Genomic DNA, 20,927 nt, shown 5'->3' on the forward strand with positions numbered 1-20,927 from the left:
TATCAGCCCCTAATCTTGAGTTTTTTTCTGGTTAAATAAAAGTTAAATCAAAATGACCATATGTTCCTGCAACTGTGATGATTCAACCATGAGATCGGCAGTCGAGTCAGGCCCCTTGAATCAAATCGTCAAAAACTCCATCCTGCTTTTTACTGTGGATTTTTGCATTTCTAAATCACAAGTGCAGCAGATGTTTCACATTATTCAACAAAAACACAGCCGAGATTGACACCCAGTTTTATTTTGAAATGTAACAATACTGAAGCGAAGAAGGTGAAGCATCAAGTGGTATGTCACTATAATGATTTGGTAAACACTCTTCTGAGTTATAATTATAATTTTTGTTGTCAGTTTGCTGTATTTATTTGTCAGCTCCATTTTTGTCTCTCGGCGCCACTTGGGGATTAAGATATTTTTTTCAGGGACCTGGCTCATGGGATACATATTTTCATCAGTGTGACTGCTGTGTGCTCGTCAGCTGTCAAAAAGCAGAAAGCAGCTCTTACAGAACGCGTCCTGCTGTGAATGTCATGTTTACTTCTGAGGTTTGAAAGCCATGCTGTGAATAATTAGATTTTTAAAATAAGATTTCATGTTTTGTTTGGACATAAATGTGACACCTTTGTAAAAAATCCTATTTGTGTGGGTTTATTTCGCTCTGCAGGTGTCTCACATAAAAACTCAGCCTGAGTAACACAGATTGTACATTCAGGCAAAGAAATGGCAGCAAGATAGAAAATATATATATGTCTGCTTTCTGTTTATGAAAATGGCAGTAAAAATTGCACTCAGTGGCCACTTTGTTAGGTACACGGTCAGCAACAATACTCAGGTAGGCTGTGGTGTTTAAACCATGCTCAGTTGGTACTAAGAAAATCTCCCCCACACCATTACACCACCAGCAGCAGCCTGAACCGTTGATACAAGGCAGGATGGATCCATGCTTTCATGTTGTTTACACCAAATTCTGACCCTACCATCTGAATGTGGCAGCAGAAATCCAGACTCATCAGACCAGGCAACGTTTTTCCAATCTTCTGTTGTCCAGTTTTGGTGAGCCTGTGTGAACTGTACCTCAGTTTCCTGTTGTTAGCTGACAGGAGTGGCACCTGGTGTGGTCTTCTGCTGCTGTAGCCCATCTGCTTCAAGGTTGGACGTGTTGTTGGTTCAGAGATGGTCTTCTGCAGACCTTGGTTGTAAGCAGTGGTTATTTGAGTTACTGTTGCCTTTCTATAATCTTGAACCAGTCTGGCCATTCTCCTCTGACCTCTGGCATCAACAAGGCATTTTGGCTCACTGGATATTTCCTCTTTCTCAGACCATCCTCTGTAAACCCTAGAGATGGTTGTGTGTGACAGTAGATCAGCAATTTCTGACAGACCAGCCCGTCTGGCACCAACAACTATGCCACGTTCAGAGTCACTTAAATCACCTTTCTTCTCCATTCTGATGCTCAGGTTGAACTTCAGCAGGTCGTCTTGATCATGTCTACATGTCTAAATGCATTGAGCCTCCCCTTGACCCTGAATAAGAAAAGCGGTTACAGATAATTCAGATTCAGACAACTTTATTAATCCCACTAGGGGCAGTTTGTTTGAACAGCTTGCCTTGCAAACATACTATAACATAACATACAGTAACATGTAGACAGAAATAAATGAGTAATAGAATAAGGAGTTCAGTGGAATAAAGGAATCAATTAATAAAAGTCAGTCGACAAATTATCATAAAAGTAAGGAAAAACAAAAATTTACAGAGAATTTAAAGACGAATAGCAGAAGGGAATAAAAGATTCTGAAAACCGGTTGGTACAGGAAAATAGATGGATGTTAATTTGAAACTTAAATTCACTTGGGGAATTTAGCTGAAAGGAAACTCAATTGTCCCACTGGATGATTCATTGAGCTGCCACAAATCTGTGCTGGCCTTTTATTTAACAAATAACCATTGCAAATTTTCATCTAGGACTCAGAAATTTGCATTAACTAACAATTATTTTCATTTTCGATTACTCGGTTGATTATTTTCTAGATTAATTCATCAGTTTTTGGTCCATAAAATGTCACCAAATGGTGAAAAATGTCTTTAAAATTTCCACAACCCTAAGACATTCAGTTTACTGTCATAGAGGAGTAAAGAAACTAGGGGCAAAAATCACATTTAAGAAGCCAGAATAAGAAAATAAAGACTTTTTTCTTACAGATTAATCTCTGATGAATTTATTTAGCGATTGATTTATTAGTTGACAACTGATTGATTAATCTTTGCAGCTCTTTTTGCATTGCTGCCGGTATGAATAGTTTTAATGTGAAATATTAGCAGGTAGATAGTTTGCATTTTCCTGTTGTTTATTCGTCCTGAGTTGTCTGTCTTCAACAGTTTTACATTTTCCACAGTCACATTTTCAGATTTCAGCGTATGCTTGTGTGCAGCGAGTTGAGCAGCAGAATAACCTTAGTTTGCTTTTATCTCTTTGATTGGCACGCTGAGGAAAGAACAAGGGCCTCAGCAGATTTTTGTGATCCTTCATCTGTCAGACGAGTGCAGGAACTTGTGTAATCTCAAAACGAACACATGTCCATTTCTCTCCTTCACTCCGTATAAATTAGACACCAGTCACGATAATAGAAACCCAACTCTGACTGTGTACTGTGGTATCTCGCTCTGCTCACTCGCTGCGGTTTGACCTCCAAGCTTTTCTTCCAGACATCTCGGTGGTATTCTGCAACATTTCATATTACTGCAGCACAGTTTGAAGGGAGGTTTTTGCATATATTAGTCTGCCAGTCTCCTCCATAAATCTGCACGGCTCTGACACTCTGTGACCATCATTTAGCAATCGTTTGTCTCCTGACATCTCACTCTGCCTTATTTGCCTTCATCCTACATTTGTTTTGGTGGTTGGCAGTTGTTTTATGCTTGTACCTGTCGGCTGTGAGAAGAATATTAATCAGGGGAGGGTTGATGGACTGCAGAATATTTCAGGTGAATGCGTTAAAAGGAAAGTAAACCAGTCTTTAAGTTAACCGTCTCCTTTTCTCTTCTCCTCTCTCTCCAGGTATTTAAGATGAAGGCGGTCCAGCTAGCAGAGAAGCTGCTTCCTGCCTTTAACACCCCCACAGGAATCCCCTGGGCCATGGTCAACCTTAAGAGGTCAGTGACACTAAAATCCACCCCCTTCATCCAGCAGCTGAGATGAATATAAAGTGAGATGTGCCACTCAACCTCACTGACAGTTAAACAACTTGGTGGGCAGATTGTTTTTGTCAGTTTCAGCCTTTTTCTTCTTTACTGTTTCCTCCTAAAGACAAAAAATGTCTCACTGTATATTAGTAAATTTTATACCCACAATAATAGATTTGTTGGTCACTTTGGGGCAGTGGAGACTGTGAACACAACACTGACATTACAGCATCTTATATTGAAACGGCAAGCTTGTTAGCAAGCAGTTGTAGACTTACACCTCCAGCAGATTCAGAGAAACATTATCATTCATATGGAGTCATGTTTGTGTCCACCTGATGATTGTAAGTCTACAAACATCTGAGAAAATACCTGTCTCTCTAGCAGTAGTCTAACTCACCAGATACAGGCGGTTAATAGCTGACTACATCTGCTATAAACCTGCAATTTGGCCAAAATGTAAAAATGCTTAATTGTCAAGATTCTTCCCCTGGCAGCGGCATGCGCCAGTGACAGTGACTAAAGTAATGTACCTGTTCGTTCCACTTCAAACAAGCTTTAGACATATGCTTTATTTTACTGTTTCATGTTCACTATCCACCGTATTAGAAGTTGTGTGAAGTTGCTGCTAGAAAACTCAACATTTCCTTATGTTGCTGCTTCACAATAAAAGGTATTACATAATAAAATAGTGGGGGACTTTTATTGTGAAGAGTCTACAGGAAATTAAATGTGTTATTACTGAATTAGCTGAACTTTGTTAGCGGCTTTTCTTCAATAAAGACAAGACTAATAATACAGCAGGGAGGAAAGTGAAATCAGAAACAGCCACAGTGAGATGTTGATGAAGAGCTACAGACAACAGGCTCTTACTGCACCTCTGCAAACAGCTCACCTCCAACAGGTAAACTAAAACACATGCAGCAAAAATAACAGGGGACTTTAGCCACGGAGCAGCACTCCAATTTAAACGTCATCTCTCAAGACAAGTTGTCATCAGTTAAAGACACAACTTCAAGTAGGTAGCCCTGTTGTAATGGAGACGCACATCCCTGCAGTGCTGGGCTGACGGCCCAAACCAAACCAAACCAAACCAAACCAAGCCAGCACATAACTGTCAAAAAGGGGTATTTGTAGATCTGAGAGGAACTCCTGACTCAGGTGCAGTGGTGGAGGAAGTATTCAGATCTTTTACTTGAGAGAAAATGCTGATACCACTGTGTACAAATACTGTTTCAAGTGAACATTCTGCATTGTAAAAGCTTACTTGGGTAAAAGTACAAAAGTATTAGCATCATAATGTTTGCAAAAGTATTGAAATGCTTTAAATACCGTATATTGTAAATACAATGTATATCTGCCTCATAAATGGCTGTTACGCAGAGTCCCTCGCAGATACATTCTTCATGTTACTATACTGCAGCAACTCATCTCCAGATGTCTTTTTAAATTCAGTCTGCCCACACAGGTGTTTGGACTTTTGTAGCCTGATTAGACCTCTTCACAGGACTGTGTGGGTGTGTACAAACTGTGCTCTCACTTTCATCACTGGTCATTACATAATCTGGTGCCCTTGTGTTTTTCCCAGCGTCGCTTCAGTCAACTTCAACCTGAGAAGCATTGAATCAATTTAATAAGAAGCAGAAAAACAGTGTTAGAGGAGTGTTAAATTAAACTTGTAGAAACCTGTAGTCACCCTGTTGACCTGCGGTTTGTAACAATGGCCAAGTTTCCTGTTGTAGCCTCAGCCTCAAGTCTAACATTACCATAGCGTTACTGTGTGTGCACTTTCTATCTCCCTCCATTCCTCGCTGCTCTCTGTGTTATCAATTAACGTATTCATTGAATGGAACAATGAAATGAAATAAAGCTGCTAAATTAATCTGTAGGCTACTTTGTTGCAGGGAACCTTGACTTATGTCTGTGTCCGTGTGTGATCAGCATCCTGTTACTGTATTTGCATTGCATTGTTGAAGAGGTGTGTTTTACAAGAGTGCCTCTATTAAGACATATTCGTAAGAGAGCAGACGCTTTTAAGTTTTGTCTTATGGCCAGTCCAAACTAAAGGCATTTTTAGAAGCGTTTTAGACATCCATAACTCGCCCGTCTCACAGACCAGATATGCCTCCATTTTATTAAATCCATGAAGACAGGTGTCATGGAGACAACCCAGATTTTTTGTCACGTTTAGTGAAGCATTATTTGTGTAGACAGCTGATTATTTGAGCATGAGTATTTCACTGATGGTCTTTTCATAAAACTAGGATGTCTATACAGTAAAAAGACACAAATACTTTTGACATTGGTGCTACATGGTCAGAGAAAAGAAAGGAAAAAGGACTGTGGTATTTGCTCATGAGGTACGCAACCTGATGTAGCTAAGGCTGCCCCCCAATAGTTGACCAAACGTTAGTCAACCAGAAAGGTCATTAGTCAGCAAGATTTCATTGGTCGCTTAGTCGCAAACTCTATTAGAGCTGCGCCTTGTCAAATTAAATCAAACCTATATGACTGGACCATGTGGGGATTTAATTTGAAAGGACAGACACAGGAAGTGTCCACGCTCAGCAGTCAGACAGGAGTCAGGTTCATTTCGAGGGCTGTTACCTGCGGTTATTCCACAGGCTAGTTAATAACATGTCGGGCAGGAAATCCAAAGTGTGGGATCATTTTGAGAAGGTGAAGGACGAACCCAAGGTGATATGTAAACTCATCTTCATTGGTCGACTACAAACATGACGTATCATCTGAAACATGGAAGTAGCTACATGCCCATTAGCCCACAGCGTCATTAACAGGCGGCTCGCTCAGTGTGTGACGTGCACTTGTAGATAAAATATAGGCCTATATTAATGAAGGTTCATTAGTGCGGTTTTGTATTTCTCTGTAATGTAGCACAGTGTCAACAATGTTACTGATACTATTCTTTCTCACACCTTCAACTCAAACCACCAAAACATATCACTCGACTATTGGTCGACTACGAAAATTCTTCACACGACAATGCAGCATTTCAATCTGTAGTCCAAGCAGCAGCCCTTGAGTTGGTGAAAATCCACCTGGTAGATGAGCAGGGAGATCTGGGTGCTGGTTAGCTGGAGGGACGTTTACCCCAGAGTTCATTCACACATTCTACCCATATTGATATGATACAAGGCTGGTTAAAATTCTCCAAAGTATCCCTTTAAATCCCACAAATATTCCACTGTGTATACCGTCGTGAACTTATTAACTGTATCTACATTGATTGATCAAAGCTCTCCGTCTTTCTGTGAGCTGTGAGTTATTCCTCTCACTCACTGCGGTGGGTGGAGAAATAAAATCAATGAATCGATACATGAAACGACGGCTGATTTCTTCCCACAGAGCCGACGTGAAACTATTTTGGGTCAGTAAATTTCTGCTGTCAGTTTAGTGAAGGCAGGTTAGTGCCGTCCACTCAGCTCCCCAGGAGCTGCAGCTGACAGACGGCTGAGACATTTTTGGACTGGATGACAGGACGCTTACACTCTGCTCACGTCTGGCTTCGAGTGGGGATTTCCTGTCAGTCTCCCAAAAGACAAACAAACAAAAACACCCAAGAAAATGCAACTACACACACAAATACCAGAAGAATAATGGCAGGGACAGAAATTTAGTCTAAATACACACCCATACAACATATCGCTCTCTTTTTTAGCTTGTTCAGACAACGACAGACACTTCCTCCTCACACACAGGTTGCAGCCCATTAATGTTACATGCACTCATTTAATATTAAACCAGTTCCTGATGCCTCCTGCGCCACATATGGTCCCGTGTAAATGTGACCGAGACGTTCTACTGAACTGGTGCTGAACCTGTTGCAGCCAGTCCAACACCAACACTGAGTGTGTGTGTGTTTCACTAGACTGAAAGTTATGTTTTCTGGTTTGATGGTGTTGTAAAGATGAGGAGTCCAGCCAGGAAAAGTGCACTAGTATCTTAATGTCTTACATTTAGGGAGAATTACAGTTGCTGTGATGTTTAAATCCCTGTTCAAACATTATTATTTACAGCGATTCAGTTTTCTGTAAATTATTTATTAGAAAATCAAACCACAGATGACTTAAAATTGCAGTTATCAAGATTCCTGTTTTTGATCTTTCTTCTTCATTTCACTATTTACTCAGTTTTAGATGCTAGAGGCTCGTAGTTGGTGCTTTTTTTAATTTAATTTCAGCACAGAAAGACCCTATTTCAGGCTAGGAAAGGAGTGTTGACAGGCAGAAATCTCACAACCTGACACAAGTCATCTATTTATCCATCCATCATCTGTCTATGGGACAGTTACAGCCTTTATTACTCTTTTTATATTGGGTTTGTAGAATTGTTGTTTCTTTGTCCACCTTCCTCTCTCCTCCTTATTGTCTTGCTCTCCATCACATCTGTTTCTCACCCTTCACAACCAACTCTGTTCTCCTCTTGCCTTCTCCCTCTCATCACCACTTTCATCTCAAACAAAAAGAGAAATGCTGCTTAAGAATCTGGGAAATTTAGCTCCCTGGATTAAATTTGAGGTTACAAGCCTTGGTGTGATCCTTGACTCAGATCTGAGCTTCAAGTCCCACATTAACAAGGTGTCGAAAACATCATATTTCCACCTGAGAAACATCGCTAAGGTACAACCATTTCTAAATGTTAGAGATGCCAAGAAATTGATTCATTCTTTTATTTCAAGCCGACTCGACTATTGTAACGCCCTTTTTACAGGCCTTCCAATTAACACCACTGAGAGACTTAAGCTCATTCAAAACTCTGCAGCTCGGCTGTTAACCAGAACCAAGAGGAGAGAGCACATCAGGCCAGTCTGAGCTGCTCTGCAAATGACTTCCTGTTACATGTAGAATTGATTTTAAGCTTCTCCTCCTTGTATACAAAGCCCTACATGGGCTGGGACTGAGCTACATTGCTGACTCCCTTGTTAACTATTTGCCTCCAAGAGCACTGCGATCATCTGCTGCTGGTTTATTGGAGGTCCTACAGTAGCAACAGCCAGGAGAAAATCAGGGATGCAGCCTTTGTCAGTGACACCCCAAATCTATGGAACACACTACCTATAGATATCAGGGAAGCTAGCTCGCTAAATATTTTTTAAAAGAAAGCTAACAACATATCTGTTCGCTTCAGCGTTTAACTAGCTCTGACTTTCCTGATACAGGTCAGAAAATCTTTCCTTTTAGGCTTCACGCTGCTGCAACTCTTTTAATATGTTGTATCTTACTTGATTTTATGATTTATGGTTTGGTTTTAGTATTATTATTGTTATTATGATCTCCTCACCGTCATCTTCTCCTCTTCCTCCTTCTCTTCCAGCGGTGTTGGTCGTAACTGGGGTTGGGCGTCGGCAGGCAGCAGCATCCTGGCTGAGTTTGGGACTCTTCACATGGAGTTTGTCCACCTTACCTACCTGACAGGAAACCCTGCCTACTACCAGAAGGTAATAATTGGTTTCATATTGGGTATGCATGTCTGCATCTTCTCTCTGCTTTGTATTGTCCCTGTTTGCATACCATAGAAGAGTGGACCACTGGCCTTGGCGGAGATCTGTGCTCTCTAAGTGCACTGTCTTGTACTTTAAATTAGAGAAAGTTGCATCAAAACACAGAAAGGTGATATTCTGTATACTAAAAGTAAACAGCACAATAAAAGAAGTGGTTAAATTAATTGAGCAAGACACAGTACAAAAGTAGAGGGGCACTCGGAGAGCGTAGACCTTCGCCAAGGCCAAATGCCCAAAGTGAAAAATCAGTGATTTGCATCTGCTTTCTGTAATCCTGCTGACAATCAAAACAAACTGTAAACATAATCTCCTTGTTGGAGGTTATTAAAAACACGAGGAAGATTTACCATTTTTCAAGAGAAATATGCTCTGGTTTCTATAACCTTTTATGTCTGATGTTGATTTAAGGTGATGCACATCCGGAAGCTGCTAGCCAAAATGGACAGACCCAACGGGCTCTACCCAAACTACCTGAACCCTCGCACGGGTCGCTGGGGCCAACGTAAGTACACCGTTTGGTTTACTTTGACATGGTCATCAAACTGAGCCGGAAGGTGAAATTTTCAGTTTACTGACCCTCACCAATGGTCACGAGCTCTGGGTAGTGACCGAAAGAATGAGGTTGCGGATACAAGTGGCCGAAATGAGTTTCCTCCGTGGGGTGTCTGGGCTCAGCCTTAGAGATAGGGTAAGGAGCTCGGACATCCGGAGGGAGCTCAGAGTAGAGCTGCTGCTCCTTCATGTCAAAAGGCGTCAGTTGAAGTGGTTTGGCCATCTGATCAGGATGCCTCCTGCGCGCCTCCCGTTAGAGGTGTTCCTGGCATGTCCCACTGGTAGGAGGCCCCGGGGCAGACTCATGACATGCTGGGGGGATTACATGGGGATGCCTTGGGCCTTTCAGGTGTTGTGTAGATGCGTTTTATATTTATTTGAGAATACATTTGAATTCCTGGATCATTGATCTACGAGCAACCAGGTGGAAAAAGTGTCAAAATGTTCTTGTGAGCTTTAAATGATCATGTACCCAGATGACATGAAGTGAAACAGGAGAAATCAACACAAAGTGAAGAAAAGAGACGACGCAGGATGGATCGTCTTTAATGAGAACAAATTGAAGTGAGTAGAAGAAGATGGAAGGGAGGAACACATTATTCCCACTATATTGATTACAGTTTGGCAGTCTGCCCGGGGAAATTAACAGCTCACTGAGTGAAGTTGGAAGTGAAGTTACACACCATTCCTGCCCTGAAACCTGCCATCTCTGGTTAAAGTAATTTACAGCAAGTATATAATTAAAGCTGGTGCAGCGCATATGTGTTTGGTGGCTACACCTACAATAATTTGGTGTTTCACTCTACTTGACACGTGGTGACGAACAAACAGGCTGTTTAATTGTGGTCACACTGAGTGATTGAAAGGAGAGGCAGAATAAGAAACACAACCTCAACAAACATGTGAAAACCCATTAAATATTTATGTTGTCACACCTAATGGATGTGTCAAAATACAGTTTAAAATAAGGTAGGACACTTGTTCTGAACACATCATCATTTCAACATGTACAGCAGGTATAGACCTGCTAAGTAGCAGGTGGATTGATGTGCTGAAAGTTATCTTCGCCCTCGTCCAGTACAGTCGTCTGTCAGTACTTTGAACTGAACACCTTGTACATTTGCATATTTCAATTTATTCATTGTCATATACACAAAAATTACAGTGAAGCAGTTCTTGGCAGTGAAAATCTCAGATCTGAGGCTGCCTCTAACAATTTGCCTGCAAGTATGTATTAAAAGAAAATGCTGAAAAATGACAATCAAGACATAAAATAGTGCAGACGTGAATATATAGGAGTGGAATATAATGTATATGAAATAGAGTAATGTGCATTTGTGATGGACAGTAATTGCAGTATGTACTAGAAAAGTGCGCTCAGTAGAGTGCCGCGTCCCAACCACTTAAGACAATTCTCGTAATTCCCAGCAGGCACGCCGCAGCTCGTATCAGAACCATCCAGAAGCTATAAAAATATGCATAATGTCTATTTGTGAGGGTCCGCAGTGTGTTGCACAGAGCAGGTTGAATTCTGCTAACAGGCACTGTATGAGTTCAGTTTAGGGCTTGGTGAAACAATCCCTTGTTGTTGCACATACTTGAGACTATGAGAGGGAGTGCTAATGTCATGTGAGGGTTTCCGAGTGGGACCCATTAGGTTAAGATTGGATTAAAAGCCCCATTGGGTCCATCAGGTGGGGACTGTCCTTTGCTGGTGTTTGGATAATAGACCCACAACACCTCCAGAGGGCTCATCACAACATCTGGTGTCCCAGTTTCGCCCCCCACTGCTTTTACTCCCGCTACCGTCGAGTCCAAGTGGTTTTTCTCTTCTTAATCCAGAACCACTGGCTTGTCTGTTTGGCAGCACTGGTGAGGATTTTGATGGCCTGACATTGGGCTTGGCCTCAAATTCCCATGTCTTTACGCAGCCTGGTAGTTGACTTGCCCATTAAACCTCTGCAGCCAACTTCCACTGGGTAAAACTTCGCTTTACAGCCACGTTGCTCAACGTTGGCTGCCAGCTCAGCGTACATAAGGCCCTTGTGTTCATAGCCCTCCTCCACAGCATCCTCCCTAAAAGAGCTAAAGGATGAACTTTCTCCCCTCAACTCCCTTTCATCTCATCCACTGTCCTTGTTGTGCACCTCATTGCCTGCTCTTGCCAGTGCACCTCCTCAACCACAAGACCTTGAGATGGAGTTGCCTTGTACGATGATGGTCTGCTCTTTCTAAGGCCAAGGCTTCCTCTTCTTTGTTGCACATGTCCAACAATGTTCTGTTGTGTAAGGGTTGACTTAACCTGTTGCAGAGCTGCAGATGGGGTCCACTCATTTCCAGTAAAGTGTAGGAGCTTTTTCAGCTACATGTGCGTCACGGAATTCTGTCAGTGTTAAATGAGATATAGTTAAAGTACAATTATGAGGATAAATTTATTTTAAATGACTAAGATGCCACAAATCTTTGATCAATGTCGTTCAGAACTTGACTTTAAATGGCATTTACTTTGTCGGTAGGTTTCAGCACAGCAAAGCAGGAAACAACAACAACAATAAACACAACTAAAATGGACAAAAAAGAAAACATTTAACTACTCAGCCTAATTAGGTACTTTTGGTAGAAGCACAAATATCAAGGAAAAATGTCCAAATTACCAAATTCTGCAAGTCTGCAAAATCGGGTACGCAAAACACTCACGTCTGAAACGCTTCCCATGTGATGTAACACCGTGCATCAGACTGAAAAAAAAACAGGGCACAGCTCGAAGGGGGGTTGTCTGGGCTCAGCCTTAGAGATAGGGTAAGGTGTGTTGGACATCTGGAGGGAGCTCGGAGTAGAGCCGCTGTTCCTCTGCGTCAAAAGGGGCTAGTTAATGTGGTTCGGGCATCTGATCAGGATGCCTCCTGGGCGCCACCCGTTAGAGGTGTTCTGGGCACGTCCCACTAGTAGGAGGCCCCGGGGCAGACCCAGAACACACTGGAGGAATTACATATCTCGTCTGGCCTGGGAACACCTTGGGGTCCCCCAGGAGGAGCTGGAAAGTGTTGCTGGGGAGAGGGACATCTGGGCTGCTTTGCTTGGCCTGATGGATGGATGGATGGATGGATGGATGGATGGATGGATGGATGGACAGTTCAAACATGTGGCAGCTGTGTCTGGTGGAATTGTCCCTTCCGGCTCCCTTACAGTCAAGATGGCGGCGAAGATAACAAGAACAGTTGACTTCTCCATCTTCTATTGTGCCTAACTTTAGTGGATCATAACGAATCTGGTATGGAATTAATCTGCAGATGATCTGGCTCAAAATGAACCCAATCTTTTCTATGAATGTCAGTTTTTGGGCCACAGCAAAGGCCAAAATGTGGCTTGCACCAGAAGGTAAGGCTTGTTGTTTTTAGCCGAGCCGCTTTCCGGAAAACTTGCATCTTATTGTGTGCCAGTCTGCATTTCATTGCACTTATTCAGTGAGCATGTGACAAATAAAACCTTTGAAATCTTGAAATTTAGGAGATTTTTCTCTCCTGCCTGCTGTGACTTCAGAGTGCTGCTGAACTTTCAGTGTGCTATCAGTCCTTTGAGTCATCTTCCAAACATTTATTCAGAATATTTTACACTTACTTTCATACGTCGCACTCTGAATGTTTGTACTTTTCTCCCTAATGTTACTTGGGGATATTTCAACTTATCATCCAAACTCTCACAGGGGAGTATTAAGTATTCCTTTTTGTTTACTTTACAGCATTTCAGTAGGGAGAGGTTTGGACCTGAGAAGGCGTTTAACAGCGACTAAGATGCTGGATGACAGATATGTAAAGATTTGTGGGTTGTTATCTTAATATTCCCACAGAATATCATAACATTGTGGATATTAAAATATTCCTTTTTCTGTCTGCAGAACTGAGCGCCTGTCGATTAGATGTAACTATCTGCTCAAATTGTGCTTTTGTTCAGTGAAAGGAAATGAAAAGATGAAATCTGTTTAAAATTGAATATGTTGTTTTGTTTTTATTTGTCCAGGGGAATGAGTCACCACGTAAGAGTGTGCCACATTAGGTCCATTCAATTTTCACAACACAAGTAAATAGGAAATAGGCAATTCACACACACAGACTGTGCACAGAGGATGGAAGAAGATAGTACAATGTTATATATAATATTTTTTAAACAACTTCTGTGGTCCAGCAAGATGAGACCTATTGTTTTATTTGTTTTACTTGTCGACAAAACAAATGGAGAGCCCTCATGGATGGATGGATGAAAGGAGGGTCTCATTAATGGATGGATATGTGGCTTGGCAGTCAGACTGATGTACTTGTAAGTGCACAGACTTTGGGCCAAAAGCAGGGGGGGGAAATGGACAGAAGATGGAGGGAGGGCGGATTGATTGATGGATGGATGAGTACATTAACAGATGGATAGTTAGCTGGCGAGCTGCATGACTGGGCAGGTGATGACGGATGTTTGATGTTGTTTCTGTGTGTGTGTGTGTGTGTGTGTGTGTGTGTGTGTATCACAGGCTGAGTGTTTCTTTGTGTATGTCTTTGAGTCATACAAATATAAGCTCTTTTTACACAGATATCCAGTGATACGGCTCAAATGAAGACCCTTTGTTTTTTACAGGCATGATGCCACCCCACAGTGTAATTTTAGCAGCATGCTGGCGTTCCGGAAGTACAAAAAGACATGACAGACCTGATGTATAAGGCCCTGACACACCAAGCCAACGGTCAGCCGTTGTTGCCCCTTGTCAGTCCCTGATGGGCTGATTCAGCATGTTGAACCTGTGTTGTCGGTGGCGGAGTCCATCAGTGAATGAAATCACTCTGATTGGCAGTTCAGCTCAGCACATGAGAAGAGAAACGGAAGTGAGGAAAGTAAACAAACAGCTAAAGTCAAGAGGGAATGAGGCCAAAACAAACTTGTTTCATTAGCCACTGAGCTCCTCAACTGAAATGTTTCATGATGGTTTGTGTTATTGTCCACTGGCCCACAATAAATATGCATTGTTCTTTCAATATTGGATTGTGTTGTTAATGTGCTAACTAGCGTCACGACGGTCTTCCAGTTTCCCTTTTGAAACGGAAAGTTATTAATAACTTATTGGAGAATTATTTCCTCTCATGCAGGCGCAGAACGTACATGCTGGTTGGCCGTTGGCTGTAATCTTTGGGGTGTGTTTAAGTGCAACTTTTTGGCCGAGACACAGGTGACAAAAGGCAACGCAGCGGGGGGCTTTTGTCAGCGCTAGTTCTCTAAAGTTGATTTGGTGTGTCTGGGACTTAGCACAACAACGTCAGAGTGAAGTGCGACATATATAGATCAGGCAGCAACAGTCACTTCCCGTCCCTGTTATATGGCAGTTAATCTCGTTTTCTGCTGACAGGGTAAGGAGCTCCTGAACCTCATTGTCTTCCCAATTTGCAGACATATAGGGTCACTTTTCCTCTTTGAGTTAGCTGCTAACTGCTGCTAGCTGCTTTTTAAATCATTCAGTGTGGTTCACATACGTAACACATCATCAAAACTTCACATCCCTCCTGTCCTGCCGGCTTGCACTGGGTCTGCACCATTACTACACCGGCATACACCTGCGGCAAGTAGATGGAGTCTGCACACCATTTAGCAGTTATGGTAGATTTGTTGGATCTGGTGCTAAATTTCAGTGGTGAGAACGAGAAGAGTTTATGTTGCCATGACCACATGGCCCGTACAAACACAAACAAGTAAAGGGAGATTGATAAGACAGAGAACTGATAGACGTCGTTCAGGTACACATAAAATCCTATTGTGATCATTACTGTCCTTGCAGGCAATTATTTGCCAACTAAGAATGCCAGTGTGGCTTTTGCCCTGTAGGCCGACATTGTTTGTTTTGTCATCTGGCAGTTATGCTGTTGCTGCTGCTGGCTGACAGATTACACTCTGTTTAAACAGTTTTCCCGGCCCTTGCCGTTACATACGAAGCGGTGCGCGGGTGCACTGAAATGGAGCGGACCCACTTTTTTTACACAGACATCGATTTTACGCTGTTAATACCTTCACTGCCAGCTTAAAGGCGAGACAACTCTGTCCCCCCATTCTGCAATCGTACTTTATATACAGGCAGAGCAATGAGGCTTTAACAGGCAGTATTAAAGGGGCTACAGTGAGTGCACATATCAGTGTGTGTCTGAACGCTGCCTCTGTGCACGTATCATCTTACACATCTAGTGAGCTCTTTAAATGTTACTGTACGTGTGCTCTCACAGTCTTAAGCCTGGACACATTAATTAGCTGCCATTCCCTTTTGTTGCCTTCACCAGTTGATCACAGCAAAGCAGCACTGGTTTAATTAAAGCCCATAGCTGCTCCAGAACCAACCTGAGCTGCTGCAGAGGCCCCTGAGCGCTGCATGGAGAGGCTGCATGGTGCAGTTAGAAGGAGGGAGGGTGTTAGCCGGGAGGAATGTAATTAATGTGAAGCCCAAAGGGGCTCGGAGCAAAAATGCCCTTGAATGTTGATAAATCCTCACAAAATAACAAATGATAACACAAAGGTGCCTCTGATGATTAGAAGACTTGGTTTCTTCTGTTTTCATTACAGTTTATTTATTTAGCTGTGAAGTAATCATGACCAATCATGCCACCACTGTACCCTTGTCCACTGTAGGTTGTTTGTGGATGCCAGTAGCTGGGTGACTTTCTGCAGTGCATTCTGGGGAGGAAAAGTTGGCCTGGGGCAGTGGGTGAAGTTTTGGCACGACACTACCAGCAGAAGAAAATACAGAAATCTCACCAACAGCTACATCAACCAAACAAATGGATTAATAATTAGAGGGACAAATAATTAAAACAATAGTTGATGTTCTTGTCAGTGTTTGTTCAGACCAAAAACATGACTTGACTTCAAATTGTCTTTAAACTGACAAAACAACATCAAAAACTGTTTTACGCCCCCACGCCAGCGATAGCCATGGCTGTAGGCATTATGTTTTTGGGTTGTCCGTACGTACGTCACTCCCATTCTTGTCAACGAGATATCCCAAGAATGCCTTGAGGGAATTTCTTCAAATTTGGCACAAACATCCACTTGGACTGAAAAATAAGCTGATAAGAATTTGGTGGTCAAAGGTCAAAGTTACTGTGACCTCACACTACATGTTTTGGGCAATTACTCAAGAATTCATATGCTAGTTACGACAAAATTTCACACAAATGTCTAATAGGGTATAATGATGTAGCGGTGACATTTCATTTCAGTTTCCGTAACCCCTTATCTTGTCACGGGGGGGCTGGAGCCTATCCCAGCTGACATTGGGTCAGAGGCGGGGTTCACCTTGGACAGGTCACCAGACTATCACAGGGCTGACACATAGAGACAGACAACCATTCACACTCACATTCACACCTACGGACAATTTAGAGTCACCAATTAACCTGCATGTCTTTGGACTGTGGGAGGAAACTGGAATACCTGGAGAAAACCCACGCTGACACAGGGAGAACATGCAAACTCTGCACAGAAGGGTGATGACATTTTACACCCAAAAAGGTCAAAGGTCAACTTCACTGTGACGACATAATGTTCTGCAAAAGCACTTTTCTGGCCCTTACTCAACGTCATATCTCAGAGGAGACATTCAGCCAGGTACTGAATTGGTGACACTAATCTTGGTATCCATGTTTTCACAGACATGGATGTAAATTGTAAGTGCAGTTGAGTGGTGCATGGAGGCTTATTACTGCAGGGCAGTAATTCTAGTTTCTGTCTTCAATTTCTGCATATATTGTGACCAGGGTCTGAAATTAGCACCCGCCACCTGCAAATTCATGGTTAGTTGTTCGCAGTAGCGTGTAAAATTGTCTGGCCGTTTGCCACTTTGGTGAACAGAGAAAAGGCACATCAGAAAGACATATAACTGCTGTTTAAAGCAACGCTATTAGCTGAAGAACATTATTCATTTTGATTCACAGTCTAAGTTCTAACCAATAACCATCAATAAAAAGATTTGCTCGTGCATTTGTCAGTTTTGTCTGAGGGATGGGCACAGTGCGTGTGTGCCGTTTGAGCAAGAGAGAGTGTGAGGGTGATGGTGGATGAGCTCAGAACAGACAGGTGTTGATGATCAGAGCAGATGAGATATTAGCAGTTAAGTTGTCAAGTGGTAGTAAATGTACAGTGTACGTTTCAGTTTGCCTATAATTAAACACTGCAGCTCCTCAAGACCCAAGTAACGCTCCCGTGTCAGGACACCAGATGTGTCTTCATCTGAGTCAGGAGTCTGATGAAGACACATCTGGCATCAAAGCATCAGTTTGTTTAGTAAAGTTTGTTGCCTCTTGTCCATGTGCTCCAGTGTCTTTGGACCTAATCTCTAAAGTCCCTCCTGATAGAAGATTCCCCTGGTGTAAGAGCACAGGACAGGCTTGCCATTCCTTGTGAGGCGGTTGGAGCGCTAAACCTCTTCCTTCTTCTTATGTTCCCATGTCTTACTTCCCAACATAGGCGGGACGTTCATGTGTACTGTATGGCTTTCAGGAACTTCATTTATATCAGACAAAAAAGGCAGTGAAGGCAGTAAAAAAAGTTAATTTCAGACTGTAACTGCGACACAAAAAGCAGTCTCCTTAATCTGTTGAGGATTACTCTCAGTTTACTTTCAACGGTATCATGGCGGAAAGATAAATGACATTTTAATGTCTTGTTTTTGGTATGACAACAAGAACCAAAGTTAACCAAGGACGTACTGTTTATTTCTTAAAGGCGAGTTTAATCAGTGTACATTTGCGTGTTCACAGTAAGGATCGGAGATTTGGTTAAAAGGCGGCTTCAAACTTAGAAAGACAAACATCACTTATCTTGTTAACCATGTTTTTAATCAACAGCAGACACATCAATAAAGCAGCAACAAAGATCCTCCACAGTCACTGCTCACGGCGCCGACATGATACCGTGATTATCATTCACAGAGTCAGGAAGGCAGAAAATGACAATTCTGTTTTCAGATAAACACGCTGTGTGTACAACGTGTTGTTGTGGGATTGTTATTTGCATATTTCTGAACACCTGTAACTGCTGCAGAGTCAAACAGGGACATCCATTTAAATTCATTACAGGAGCATTTAGACTGAGCTTTCAGGGCTGAATCGAGGAAGCGTGGCTGTCTCACGTTAGATTTATGTGCGCTGGTACCGGGCACAGAATTAACACACACCATCAGCCAGAATCTGCCTGTGGCCGCAGTGTTGTCTACTGTATCAGCTCCCGTGGCAACTCATCAATCAGGTGTTGTTTGGAGGATTTGTTATCTTTAAAAGTCCAACTGGTTTGTAAAATAGTAAAATCAAGTGTTTTGTTTTGTTTTGTTTTTCAAGTAATTGTCTTTCACTTTGGTTCTGATGTATGTGGGTGTGTGTGAGACAGCTGTGTGTGTGTTTGAATATGAACATTTAAATTGTGAGTAGTTGTAAGTACTGGGTGAGAGTTATATGTGAATGTGTGCCTGCGTTTGAAGGGTAGAAGCATGTGTCGAAAGTGTGTGTGACTGTGTCACTGTATATGAATTTTTTGTGTGTGTGTTATTGTGCAGTGTAGGTGTGTAGACAGTAGTTAAGCTCAACTAATGAGGAATGAGGCTGAGCTCCTCCGTCTTAATGAGATCCTGCTGTGACTGACAGCCTTATTACCACACGCTCCTCTGCCTACACACACACACACACACACGCCACCCACTCCCTCTTTTTAACCTACTCACCGACACTCTCCTTTGCTCTCACACACACACACACACCACTCTGTCCAGCACTCCTTTCTTCATCACGGGATTTCCACATAGCAAAATTAATTATTCCTAAAACAGAAATAAATCTGAATTTTAATTTTGTGTTTTACAGAGGTTCAATTTTGTCAGTGGACAGCCTCGCAAAGTTAAAGCTGCAGTTGGTAACTTTTATAAAAACGTTTTCTGATATTTGCCGAGACTGTCACTACGATGCGATGTGATGCGACATGATATGATACGATATACTTTATTGTCCCCATAGGGAAAATGGTCTTGGACTCAGGAGCTGAACAAGTATTGCTGCCTTACAAAAATAGTCCAGAAGAAATGAAAAGCATACACCATAAAAAAAAACCTCGCACTGCTTCTGATGCATTTGCTAGAATCCACCATGGCTGAATGAAAACAACCAATCAGAGCCGAGGACGCTGTAACACAGCTGTTTTTCTCACCGCAAATGTTTTCAGAAACTTATTCCAGTGCACTTTTTCTCACCGCAAATGTTTTCAGAAACTTATTCCAGTGCACTGTTTAGCTGTAAAATGAGAAATTTTGTGACCTGGCCTCCATGTTGAAAGGTGGAGCCAAAACAAAGCACCGCCCATCTACTGGAGCAAACTTTCTAGCCTTTAGATTTTCTAAACCACTTAATTATCGTTCTATCTAGCTGGCATTTTTGTCCACCTGACGTAAAACACAAGAAAATTAAGTGAAAAGGAAAATAATCAAAAACATCAAACCAGCTTTTTGTGGCAACTTCTGTTGCAATTTTTCTTTATCTCATCTGCAAAGCTTTGATTGGCTCAGTTGTTTTTAACCGGGAAAACAGCCGTCGATGAGCACGACATCAGACTTGCTGCACAGTGTTAATATGCATGCAAGACTGTGTATGTGTCCACGCTTACTGGAAAACTACGGAAAACTGCTGGAACGTTCTTACAGTGGTGGTTCCATCAGCTGTTAGTCAAAAGATGTGCGCTGCTTTGACTCAGACGCAGTTTCTCTCTGAACTGCATGTGTCTTTTTGGATGATGTCGGACTACCAGTTGTCTCGGTGGCACAGTGGTGTAGTTAGCATTGTCACCTTACAGCAAGAGGGTTCCTGGTTTGAACCCAGGCTTGAGGAGCCCCTCTGTGTGGAGTTTGCATGTTCTCCCTGTGTCAGCGTGGGTTTCCTCCAGGTGCTCCAGCTTCCTCCCACAGTCCAAAGACATGCAGGTTAATTGGTGACTCTAAATTGTCCGTAGGTGTGAATGTGAGTGTGAATGGTTGTCTGTCTCTATGTGTCAGCCCTGTGATAGTCTGGTGACCTGTCCAGGGTGAACCCCGCCTCTTGCCCAATGTCATCTAGTATAGGCTCCAGCCCCCTGAGACCCCTAACAGGATAAGCAGTTACGGAAAATGAATGAATGAATGAATGAATCTTGTTGTCTCTTTACTAAAGCCTCCCTCCAGAAAAAATCCTAGCTTTACGTCTGCTCTTTGTCGCTCAGCTGATCACGCCATTAATGTTTAAATCTCTCGCTCATGACAATATGCATGCATCCTTCCACACGGTGATGCGGTTGGAGGGTGTAGCTCGGTAGAAAAACTAGAAACTGGTAAGACACTAGCTCTTACCATTAACATTAGCTGCCATAAAACTACATCCAAGAGATCTTAAGGATTTTAAAAGCAGCTCCAAAACAGTCCCAACAATTTTTTTTTCTCAGCTTGTCCATGCTATTCACTCCCGCCGACACAAATCTTGCACCAAGCTTAGCTGACCTTTACCCTTATGTTTGACCTGATGTTATGAAGTTCTTAAGTCAGATCAGAGGATTTCGTCAAAGTTGCACATGTTCTGACAGGCACTTTAGCATATGCTGTTCAAAATTCATAACGAAGGTTCAGATAGCCCATTAGTTATGG

General features: G+C 42.3%; 1 protein-coding gene across 1 annotated transcript in view; it reads left to right on the top strand.

Moving 5' to 3' along the window:
* The window catches only part of man1a2 (mannosidase, alpha, class 1A, member 2), a 217,131-nt gene that overhangs the window by 155,350 nt on the left and 40,854 nt on the right, over window positions 1-20,927 (top strand). The window contains exons 7-9 of the mRNA XM_050048100.1: window positions 3,059-3,153; window positions 8,518-8,641; window positions 9,113-9,206. Of these exons, the coding sequence (XP_049904057.1) occupies window positions 3,059-3,153; window positions 8,518-8,641; window positions 9,113-9,206 (313 nt within the window). The remainder of the gene's footprint in view (window positions 1-3,058; window positions 3,154-8,517; window positions 8,642-9,112; window positions 9,207-20,927) is intronic.

The sequence above is a fragment of the Epinephelus moara genome, chromosome 7, assembly GCF_006386435.1.
Source record: "Epinephelus moara isolate mb chromosome 7, YSFRI_EMoa_1.0, whole genome shotgun sequence".
NCBI lineage: Eukaryota > Metazoa > Chordata > Actinopteri > Perciformes > Serranidae > Epinephelus > Epinephelus moara.